Source organism: Crassostrea angulata, chromosome 5, assembly GCF_025612915.1.
Source record: "Crassostrea angulata isolate pt1a10 chromosome 5, ASM2561291v2, whole genome shotgun sequence".
In the NCBI taxonomy this organism is placed as follows: Eukaryota; Metazoa; Mollusca; class Bivalvia; order Ostreida; family Ostreidae; genus Magallana; species Magallana angulata.
Genome location: NC_069115.1, coordinates 34,966,130 through 34,978,319, shown reverse-complemented (window position 1 = coordinate 34,978,319; position 12,190 = coordinate 34,966,130). Strand labels below are relative to the sequence as shown.

General features: G+C 32.6%; 1 protein-coding gene across 1 annotated transcript in view; it reads left to right on the top strand.

Annotated features, from left to right (window-relative positions):
• The window catches only part of LOC128184585 (uncharacterized), a 51,004-nt gene that overhangs the window by 21,767 nt on the left and 17,047 nt on the right, over positions 1-12,190 (top strand). Inside the window, exons 24-29 of the mRNA XM_052854128.1 lie at positions 298-371; positions 579-704; positions 1,162-1,286; positions 2,718-2,853; positions 5,721-5,772; positions 8,385-8,624. Coding sequence (XP_052710088.1) covers positions 298-371; positions 579-704; positions 1,162-1,286; positions 2,718-2,853; positions 5,721-5,772; positions 8,385-8,624 — 753 coding nt within the window. The remainder of the gene's footprint in view (positions 1-297; positions 372-578; positions 705-1,161; positions 1,287-2,717; positions 2,854-5,720; positions 5,773-8,384; positions 8,625-12,190) is intronic.

Here is a 12,190-nt window from a genome sequence, read left to right as displayed (position 1 = left end):
ATATTAGATAGTTTAACTATAGTTAATCTGTAATTGATGGCAGTCATTCGTTCACAACTAATGTTCGAAATATATGTTTACATGTATTTCTTTTCAAAATATTTAAGGGCTTGTTTGTCATGTAATTTGTGGCTCAGATTCTATAGCTAGAATTTGAATTAAGATCAGTGCATTATTGAAAGTAAACTTAAAAAAAATATTTGTAAGTGTTTATAGTACAAATTTTCAATATATCAATTTTATAACTTTTGGAATAAACTGTGGTAATGTGATTATGTTTTTTAAATTTTTCTTTAGTTTCCAAGTATCGACCTTACTTGACGTCGTATGTAAAAGGGAGAACCGACTACATCAACGCAATATGTGTTCCAGTAAGTCATAACTACTAAGAAACCTGATATTCTACACATGATATTTCTTCTGTATCACAAATAAATAACATTCTATGCGCATTTTCTTCTATTTAGTAAAACATACTTTATAAATTCAAATTCAATACGTATTTTTGTTTTGTTATATGACAGTCTCGAATGTACATGCGATGATGTCAATGAATATCAATTTTTGTTTTGTTTTAGTCTTTCTCGAACCTCAGTGGGATTATTCTCACACAAGCCCCTTTTCAAGCCACGACTGTTGATTTGTGGACACTGTGTGTAGATCATGATGTTAAGGCGATTGTAATTTTATCTGATGCCAACGAGGTATTTTCATTGATCGACAGACAGTCGTTTACATGTTTTTTTTTTAAATTATCAACTTAATTGCGCTGTCTATTTCAGCAGCAGAATGATGATCAAAAATTATATACCAAAGCACGACTTAAATAGCTGTGTTCTTTTTTCTTTACAGGAAATAGAGTGGATTCCGAAAAAAGGTTGTTCGTGCATATGTGCACCTTATAATTTAACCTCAAGTGAAACAGGAAGTAGCATCAGTGGAGTTACACAAGACAAATTATTAATTGAAACTGACGTGAGTTTCGTTTGACATTATATTCATGTTAATTTGCAAACTACATTGAAATTGGTGCATTGTTTCGAAAATACAAATCATAGATTTGAATAATCAAAAACAAACGATGTACTGACAATCAGCAGGTCGCTCCAATTGTAAGTATGTACTTTTTAATGCAAATCATTTCATTTTGTTGTGATACAGAGTACCAAACAGGATGTTGATGTTTTCCATATACCTTTTGAAAACGATAATGCTATGTTAAAGGGTGTAGAATTGCTGCTTGAAAAAGGAAAAGTAAACGAGTTTACCTCAGTCGTCATTAGCAAGTAAGTTTAAGTACAAAACAAAAAATCATATTGACGCAAGCGTCAAATGGGCCGCAAAAAATATAATTATTGTATGAATCATTGGTTGTTAACATAACAACACACCATAAAGAAGAAAATAAGAGTTGGTTGAACTAATTTTTATGGTAAATTTTAATAAACTTTCAGCAACTTGTTAGTTTAACATTTTACTATTATCATAAAGAATCGATTTCGTTACTGTAAGCATTTCTAACGGAAATTGTATGACCATTGCCATAGTATGAAGTAATGGAGAACACATTGATTTGTACATTACTCTAATACAAAGTTCAATTCATCATTTTTCTCTTAGAGATTATGTATTTCAAACCATTTTGGTTTTTTTTCGTTGCATTGTATTGAATGATAACTTAATGCATTAGTTTAATATATGATTTCAAGGGACCTCATAATAAAATAAAAATGGATTAGTTCAAATTTTCCAGTCAATTCAAATTTTCATTTCTGTCATATTCTTGCGAAAATAATTGATATAATGTCATTTCATGATATTTTCTACCACATTTTACATGGAAATATAATAAATACACACGCAAAGTCATTTTATTTGACACGGCACATAGAAATTCAAATATATCATTTATATAAAATTTAATGACATTCAGGTCATTCAGGTTTTTACTAGGTCCCGCATACCGATCCTGATGCATTGTTTTGAAAAGAATGAAGAACTCCGAAATTTTCCGAAGAGATTATAATCTCGATAAAAACGCGCCAAATACGACAATCTACCAAGTATAACCTACTTTTCGTTTACGAGTAAAACAAAAATATGTGATATTTTCTAAAAGGCATAAAACATATTTCTACATGCAAATTTAGTTTTAATTCATAAAAATAAGCATCGTATTAATTCTATTAAAAAGAATTAACCCGCAGAAACGCAGTAACAATATTTAAATGTGTATCAAGTAATGGACCGCCTTTCGGCGGCCAGTAATAACTGAAAGTTTGCTACAGAAAAAAAATTCAACCTAATTATTAAGAACACATAGAATGACTTCCAAATAAGCATGAGTGAAGAGCCGATCAGGGGAAAGCGCTCTGGATTAAATCTTCTAGTATACACATCCGAGGAAAAGGCTTCTTTTTACACATATCGGATGTTCGCTATTATGCACATGCATTGTGATTGCATATCATACATGTTAATCACCGTTTTCAGTATTTGCCAGTTTGACTGGTACATGTACATTTTATTCTTTACTTAATGCCCTCCAACTGTAGAGTTTATATTTTGCAGGGAAGATACGGTCTAGCGGGTATATTCTATGTTTTAGATAACGTCCTTTAATTTTAAAGTATTAAACTTTTTATGATGGTCCCAATTCGGCTGGTACATTTTGTGTTTTATATAATGCCTCCAACATTACGGTATATATTTGACAGGGACGGTGCTGGTCCAGCTGGTGTATTCTGCGTTTTACATAACGCCCTCCAACAGTTACGTATGGACGGAGAGGTGGACTTATTGACCACTGTCAGATTAATCCACACAAGACGACCGGAAGTCATCACTAAAATGGTAATGACGGAGAAAAGCTTATATATATATATATATATATATATATATATATATATATATATATATATATATAAACAAAAGCATATTGACTGGAAACAGTATACAATGTATACTTTATAAAGTATATTCTGTATATTTTTGCCCCATCTAACAATTTTCAAGACACATTTGAGTTTAAAGAGAGATGATATGAAACAATAAATTTCATTCAGGTTTTTTTAATGTTCTCGCTTTAAGGGGCAAAGACAAAACGTTAGCATATAATTCCCTGTATACAGTATCTTGCATACAAAATCAAAACGATACATTAAGTCACGTTTGTTTCTTTGTAGGAAGAATACAGGAGATGCTATGAACTGTTATTGTTATCTGTATCAGAAGATGGAATATATGCCAATATGTAACAACTACCGTGTTATTTATGCCCAAGTGATGAACAATGCAAATTACATGATCAATATAAAAAATGGCATTTCTAAATGCAAAATATATGTCTGAATGAAATATTGCTATTTGTAATTGCAATTATAACATTTAACAACAGATTTTGTCTATGGATACACTTTATCAGGTACCGTATATGATTTGTTTTATCTTCATTCTGCTGATATAGTTTTTTCACGTCATTTTTTCCTACTCCTTTTCTGATCACACTTTTTTTTAAGTTTAAACTAATTCAGTAGATTAATTCAGTAGATGCCAGTATAAATGTAAACAAGCTAGATGACTGTAGTTAGATGTATTTTACAACAAATATTATTTATAGTATTAAACAGTTGAATCATAAAATATCCTGTACAAAAATCATTACATTGTTTCCATTGTGTCTTATCCGTATAAGATTGCCAAATTTTTTAATTGTATTTGTCGCAAACCAGTTATTCATTGTGTATATCATTACATAAATGATAAAAAGTGTGTTTCATTACTCAGACTTGTTGTTGTTTTGACATGTATATCATATTTTATTTCTAATTAGACCGTTGGGTTTTAAAATTCTCTTTATAAATGATTACCTGTATTAAACTAAAGTTTGGAAAGTCAAAATTTAGAACACTAACACTGTAATGGAAATTCAATCTGTTCCTTTATAGATCCTCTCTTCAACTCATTTTTTCCGTTTAGTTTGATTGTTGTTCCCCTGAAAAATGTTCAATAGCCACAGTTTAAAATTTATTCCCCAACAAACGCATCATTATCAAAAAAAAAAGCAATATGTAAAATCTAAGATTTCAACGTGTGTCGCTAATGTTTATCAATTTTATTGCAGGAACAGAAAAACGTCATTTTTAAACAAAAATTAAATCACAAATTATCCACTTTGTTTCTAGTTAAGTGAAAGTAAACTTAAACGTTTATGATATTTTTAACAATAACGACTATTATATACTGTCATCATGAACAAGGGATTGTGTGCGGGTATTTTATATACCGGTATTCCCCTTAACTTTCGACTGAAAATGAAATAGGGATGTGCATGTATAACTCACACCTGCTGATTCCACAACACTAAACAAATAAACCATCACAAATCAATATGAGTTACACATTTTCTCTAATATGATTAGTGTTTTACCGCAGATATTTTATGTCAAGGGAATCCATTCGGTGTTTTGTGTCAGTTATAAATAAAGCGGTAAAAGTTTTGACTCTTCGGTTATTAGAGGTTATGTATTCAGTGTAATGTTGAGCGTTTGACGACATTATTCAGAAGTCATTCTTTTCTGACGTTACAGTAGGTCATATTCTAAAATTGTGAACAACGATACATTTCACCCCAAGACTCACACAACGCTTTGTGTCTGATTTGGTTCAAGTGTACATAAATTGAATAGCAGTGTTTGGAGAGAGAGAGAGAGAGAGAGAGAGAGAGAGAGAGAGAGAGAGAGAGAGAGAGAGAGAGAGAGAGAGAGAGAGAATGTGGTTGATGGATAGGCGGATTGATAAAAATAATAGATATAACATTGGTTTTTTTTAAATTAATGCTTTAAAACAATATAAGTGACGTATAAATTATGCTCCTTCTCCATCATAAAATGTAATTTACAACCTTTTCACAAAACAGACACCGGATGTGATCACTACATAACGGGATGCCAACTCTTAGTGCTAAACACTTGTCCATAGTTCATTGACTTGGTAAATTCAAAACAAGATTATTATTTTGTTCCTGATTTGAGAAAAAATATATTTGTGTATAAAGGTTGCTATTATTTTGTATGCATATACATATTGTAGTAGAACACCTATTTCATTGAAGGGAGGCCGACAACCTATTTTAAATCAATTTTTAATGGAATGTCGGTTAAGAGAGTACGTATGTCCATACAGAAACACATAATTCTGTTTTGAATGCATTATAGCTATCTAGAAGAATTAAAATATAAAAGAATATAGTCATGTGATCTTTACAAGGACATGTAGATCTCAGTACAGGTTTTTATATTTGCTTGAAAAGCCAGCAGGCTTTGAAAAGAACTTCACTGAGAAGATTACCCTATTTTCAGTTTTAATTGTTTCCGCAAAGGAACCCTTCAAGATAAAGACCATGCACAATGAATTTTTAAGGCATTTGGATTTGTTTTAATGATAATGAAATCTAAATATTTATTCGTTAGTTTCATTTTCACATTTCTAAAGTGGAAGACAGGAGAGCACACAGCATGTACAAGTAAACTCGTCTGAGTGTCTTTATCAGATATTACCAAGCCCCTAGCAATATTTAACTTACCACCTCTCTCCCAAAAATAAAATCCTTTCAGTTTTTCCCAAATGAACATAAAATTCGTTTGACCCAACAAGGAAGTTAAAGTTGATGAACAATATCTTACTTCCCTCATCAGTTTAAGATAATGTGGTCGGATCAGGTAGCACGAGTTACAATTTTGCAAATATTTGTGACAGGATCATCATGTTTTGGTAAGTATATTGTCTTTATTGCATTGAAAACTTATTTTTGCTCATAAACATGAAAAAAATATATATATATAGATGTATATCTGTGATTTACACAGATTGCCAGTATGTATTATAAATGGAGAAGCGATTATTATTACAAAAAAGAAGACCGATGCAAATCAAATTCAGATATAAACGTGTTGCAATTTGTTTTATATCATATTTACCGCCTTTACTGTGTCTGTAATTATAACAAAAGTTTGTTAAAAAAAATTAACGTAACGTAACAAGAGTTGAAAAAACTGTAAACGCTAAAGGCCCTGTCACACCAAGCTGCGTCCCCACGGCGTGTTCACAGCGTTGTAAAATTCATGGAATCGCGGTAGGATCGCAAGGAAAATTGAGAAAAAATGTAGTTTTATTTAAAAATTTTACAAGTGGAGATGTCACGGCGACCGAGGAGTTCTTACGGAGCTCACACGGCGTGAAATTGCTTTTCACGGAGTTCTACTTGGCGATTAACTGCGCTCTCGCTGAGTCTCCGCCGAGCGCTCATGACGTGCTAGAAGTTTTAACCGCGCGTACACGGCGTGCTCTGCGCGCTGACTGCGCGCACAAGACGTTCCTTACTTCCTGGTAGGTACATATTAATGTGTACAATTGTATGGGAAACAAACAAGAATTTACAACTAGTAAATAAATGATTAAAAAAAAATGTTTTGATTATATGAAAAGGTACATTGTAATTGAAACATAACCAATCCTAAACAATTTGTGAAGGACTATGACAAAACTCTTAGTAGTCAGGTCTACAAGAAAGATCCGTTATTAGATGTTAGAAAACATAGAAAAGATGTGAAAACATCAGATCCAAATGGCATGAATTCCATCTACGTCCATTGACAGGTCTTGGAATATTAGTAAATGCTACTTTTTACAAAGTCATCTACATCCAGTTTGATAATTATTACATCGCTTGCTATTGTACAACAGCCATTGCTCGTGGCCCTGACGACAGCGCACTAGAAACGCCGTGGGAGCGCGGTATAAACGCAGAAGAAACGGCACGAGAGCGCGATGAACGCAGCAACAGCTCTTTGGGGTCCCTGTGTGAACGCAGCCAAATGTTCAAACGCTGTGAATGCGCAGTGAGAGCGCACTGAGAGCGCGATAGAGACGCAGTGAGATCCCATAGCACTCCGTGAGGTCTCCGTGAAAGCGCAATTGACTTTTCACTGCGTCTACACTGCGATTAGCTGCGTTCCTTGAGCGCACCGACGGAGCTTTCGCTGTTGGAGATCTTACGGCGCTGTCACGGCGACCTCACCACGCTTCTACGGCGTGTTTAACAGAACGCAGAGCAACGGCGCGTACTTTGTGCATGTTCTGCATGTTCAAAGTGTGCGCCGTCGCATGGCGTTCTAAAATGTTCAAGGCGATCCCACCGCGACGGACGAAGATGCCGTTGCGTTGTTACGGCGCTGTAGGAGACTCTACTGCGTTTACCTTAGCGTTTTACATTATGTAAGAACGCAGCGGGATCGCCGTGAGGACGCAGCTCCGGTGTGACAGGGATTTAACGCCCGTTTCCTGTCTTCATTTTACATCCAAATATTTCGAAATTTTTGTCAAATATTCAAAAGCAAATTTATCTACTAAAACGTATGTTGAAATCCTAATTGATTATTATCAAAATAAAATTTGTAGTCAAATAATTAATTCTTAAACATAAGTTTTGCTGACGTCGGGAAGAGGGGGGGGGGGGGGGTGGGTTCTTAAAGTTTTTATTAAAATCGGTATCCATGAATGAGGAAAATATTATTTAGCGGCCGATGTGTGCATTAAAACTAAATAATCACATGTTTACGTTAGCTATAAAAGTAAAATTTCATTAAAATACATATCTGTTAATTATTTTTCGGAAATTTACAGAGCAAAATTCTTTTTTTGAATGTATTTCGGTCTGTAGACATATGCCCCCCCCCCCCCCCCCCCCCCCCGTGAAACAAGAAACCCTTTGGTATAAAGATGCTGAATAACAATATATAAAACCCATCAGAAGGAATTTTTGTTTCACGGGGGGGGGGTGTTTTAAATTTAATGAAAATATACATAAACGTTTACATTATTATAAAAAAAATAACTTAACACTGTAATTAGACAATTTTCAAAAAGTCATTTTTAGTTAGGCGGCTAGACAATGCTATCGTTCGCATTCCTTTAGTATATATCGTCTCGTTAACTGTTGGCATTTTTAAATACACTGTATACTTTAGGATTATAACTCAAGACTTTTCAACCTTATCATTGTTTTACTTTTATCAATCTCGGACAACTATCCTTATGAAATAATTTTTTTTCTTATTTAATTATTTTGGTATACTTGTTATTTGTTGACGAATATTTCTTTGTTTATTACTTGGTCTACACAAATTGTATTATAGTGTATCATATTGTATGGATTTTAAAAATTTGCTTTCAAATTTATACCACCAAAATGCGGGGAAATACTGCGGCGGCACCTAATTTAGAAACATATTTGATATATTGCATATAGTAATGTCCAATTACATATTGTATTTCGGTACATCAGGTAATCTGAAAATGCAATTACATTTTTGAACTTTTTATAGTGAATTTGGCTCACACACCTGCTCAGAATATACAGGGGACAGCGACAATGAATAAACCTCCTCTTAGAACTCGCTGGTCAGCAAATAAAGTTGCTGATGGAATTACAACCCAGACTGCTTCCGGAGGATCCTGTGCGATCATGAACTTTGATCAACGCTATAAATCGGTTTGGCTAAAGGTTCTATTGGGACGCCTGTTCAACGTTGCTTACATCGAACTTTACCTCAGAAATGAACAGCGTATGTTGATTGATTTTAGGATCTCCATTTGCAACGGAAGACCGTTGTGATTTTGTACTGTATCTTTTTCTTATTATTAAGGTCTTCCGTTTCCAACTGAATACCACTTGTTTTCCTACTGTTTCTTATTATTTTTTTTCCAAATTTTGTCCACGCGATTTGTCGAACACTATCTAACAAATCTCGGTTATGTTTCACTGGTGATTGAACGTTGTCTATTCTTCACACGTTTTTGAAATTCTGTATGTTGTCACTTCCGGTTCCTAACACTGTGGCGAATAATTATGCCAATGCAAAAGTGGCATTTTTGCGCCTGCTTAAGATGCAGTTTAATAAAAATCCATATACCAGTATACCAAATGATAGACCATTGCTAGAAAGTATAATACCACTTTTGGTTTTAGTGTGTCTCATATTAAAGATGAGATATTTACCTTTAAAATCCTATAAGAGTTATATCTCCTATAAGAATTTCAAACAGAAACAAATTTTCTCCTCTTTAAAGAGGGACCAAGAGACTCGTAAAGTATATATACAATTAATTTAAAACGATTTAGATTTTGCAATGCATTATAAAAGTAAAGTTGTTGATCGTAGCAATGACTATCTAAATAAATCATTGGCATGCTCATTTATAACGTAATGAGGGATTTTTTAGGCCTATGTCCTTAAACTTTGACACAATATATTTAAAGAAAAAAATGTAATTTGTCAAGCATTTTAGAAGAAAAAAAAAGTTTGGTTTGATAATTCTTATCGATTCCCTAATGGAAACATCAATGTGTGTCCCTATTAAGAGTGCATGACTGGCCCCTGAATTTTTCATTCACGTGTCTAAAACATGAACAACAACTTTTGACAAGTATAAGATGAAAAAATGATATTATTCTTAAGACATTTTAGATGATATCAAGAAAAACGGACACACCACTTTAATTGGGGTTTGGAAAAGTCTTAAACTCAATTACAAATAACTTAAGGTAGTACGAAACACCCCTGAAATTAGTTATTTGAAAATTTTCTCAAATACACAAAATAATGACTTAATATTATGTAAAAATTAATTTCAGTCCATTATCTTAAGAAAAAAATATAGATCATACCCATCAATTACTCAAGGCCAAATAAATTTAGGATACAACACATTTCGAATATTTTGAAACATTCATTTGGATGGTGTTCATATGATTTTTGTGCAATTTAGCCTTATATCATTTAAAAATGCGTAACTTGTGTTCTGTTCATAGTAAAGACCTGAAATTTGGACATAACCACCACCAGTGTTTAGGTTTTATGTTAAACAAATTTCAAGGTCATATCAACAGGTCAAAGGTCAAATATGATGACGTCATCTAGGATTTTTATCAATTTATACATCTGTCAAACATACTTAAACCTTAATTAATCTAAAACCAATGGCTAAATTTTCTTTATTTTGATATATTTTAATTAAAGGGTCATGACAATCAAACTGTTAAATTTTATTCAAATTTGAATTAAAATATACATTTTCTTTTTAGATACCGTTAAGTGATGCAAATTTTCGTCTTAAAAGAGTATTCACAAGCACTAGTTTTACATTATATCGCATGAAAAATTATCTTAAGCTACCAGTTAGAATTTATTTCAGTATCTTTAACTAACAAGAAGGTATTCTGTTTAATTAGCAGCACAAATATTTGTAATATCTTGAAAAATAACTTAATGGCATAGAAAATTATAACAATGACTATTTCATTTTACACTCCACTGAAAGGAGGTTCCAATGGTAGGTTTGGGGCAATGTGGGCAAAAATTGTGAGGTCGGATTTTTTTTCAAATTTTACGTATTGTAAGATTTTATTCTAAAGAAAAAAATAAAAAAAATTCAGAAAAATTGAATGATAGGAAAAATTTTGCTTATCTGTTTTGTACTACCTTAAAAACGATCAAAATTTTGTTATACATATTAGAAGCAAAGTTCCTGATTTTCACAAAAGCTTGGTGTTTTTGTTTTCTGTAAATCATTGGCACTCCCTCCCTATTACGTAATTAGGGATTTGTAGGGGCCAAAGTCACACATATTTTGATAATAAGTGTAGAGGAAAAAATGTTTGCAGTGGTGATTCTTACCGATTCCGAAAATCGAAACACCAATGTTTGTCCCGAATGAGTATACAGGGCTGGCCCCTAAAATTTTCAATCTCATGTTTTTCAAACATGAACAACAATTTTAGATAGCTATGAGAACAATAAAGGATACTATTCTTGAGACTTTTCGTTCATGTATAATATCCAGAAAAAGGGGACTGGCCACTTTATCATGGGGCAAGAGACTCGTACCGCCTATAATAAATAGCTAAAAGGGATGTGCGGCCATTTTGTACATTTGATTATATGAAATGTAAGCATTTTTCGAATTGGCTTGTTTTTGACCGAAACTGACCAAAACTGTTGCCAAAATATACAAAAGCATTAATGTAAGGATCTACACACTGTTTTATATGAAAATCATGCATTTTGAACAAATCAAATCCTTTTAATCACTTAGAACAGCGGTCCAACTGCGCAGCTGCAAACTAATTCTGAAGATTTAAAAATCTGAAAAAAATATGGAGGTGGTTTTACGGTGTTATTTCTACAACCATTGGATGAGCAACAGTTTGAATCTTGCATATAAATGTTGTAGCTTTGCCTCAAAATAGGTTACCCTATTTTTTTTCAGTTTGTATGGGATATCTTTTTTAAACAGGAAATATCCAACCTATTCTTAGAACTGTGTCTATGGAGACACATTGACGTTATTTTTTAATAGAAAAATGTGTTGAACGTGACACACATTTCTTTACCAGTTCAAAGGGGTTTTTCTCATTCCTTTAAGTATAAATTAGATTTAATTATTATAGGATGTAGGGTAGAGATCTTAAAATTCAATTGTCTAAAATAAAAACTAAACATGTACATACAAATTTAATATACTCCAATACATACAGACAAATATATTTCGTGCAAAATGATGGTTTCTCTTACCCATTTTAAGAATAGGTTATCCTAATTCGAGACAGATTATATCTTACATAATTAAGCCAACAAAGATTTGTTCACACCAAATGGTTGTAGACTGAACAATGACACTGACTTCCTTTCGTATTTTGTCAGATTTTCAAAACCCTTTGTTGATCATTGTAAACATGTACATTTGGTGATCCTATACATTTTTTGAAAATGTGGGGATGTCTGAACTCTTATTGGTATTTAAGGACGACGGACTAATTTGACTTCTACAATAGGGATTCTCATTAAAATGTTATATAAGTTAAATAAGTTAAGATCTATTTAAAGCAATCAAAACATGGCATAAAACTTGAATGTGATTTTTAGTAGGGAACATTTCCAAAAATGTCTGCATTACTTCTTTTTTCAATTGGAAATAGTGAGGAAAAGCGCTCTTACGAGACAAAAAATCAATTTTCAAAACTCTACAATAAATTTTCTTTTCAAATTGAAATATAACACATGTATATGATGATTCTGAATTAATATCAATTATAACATGACCATGTCAACGACTTCGTTTTTTTTTTTAC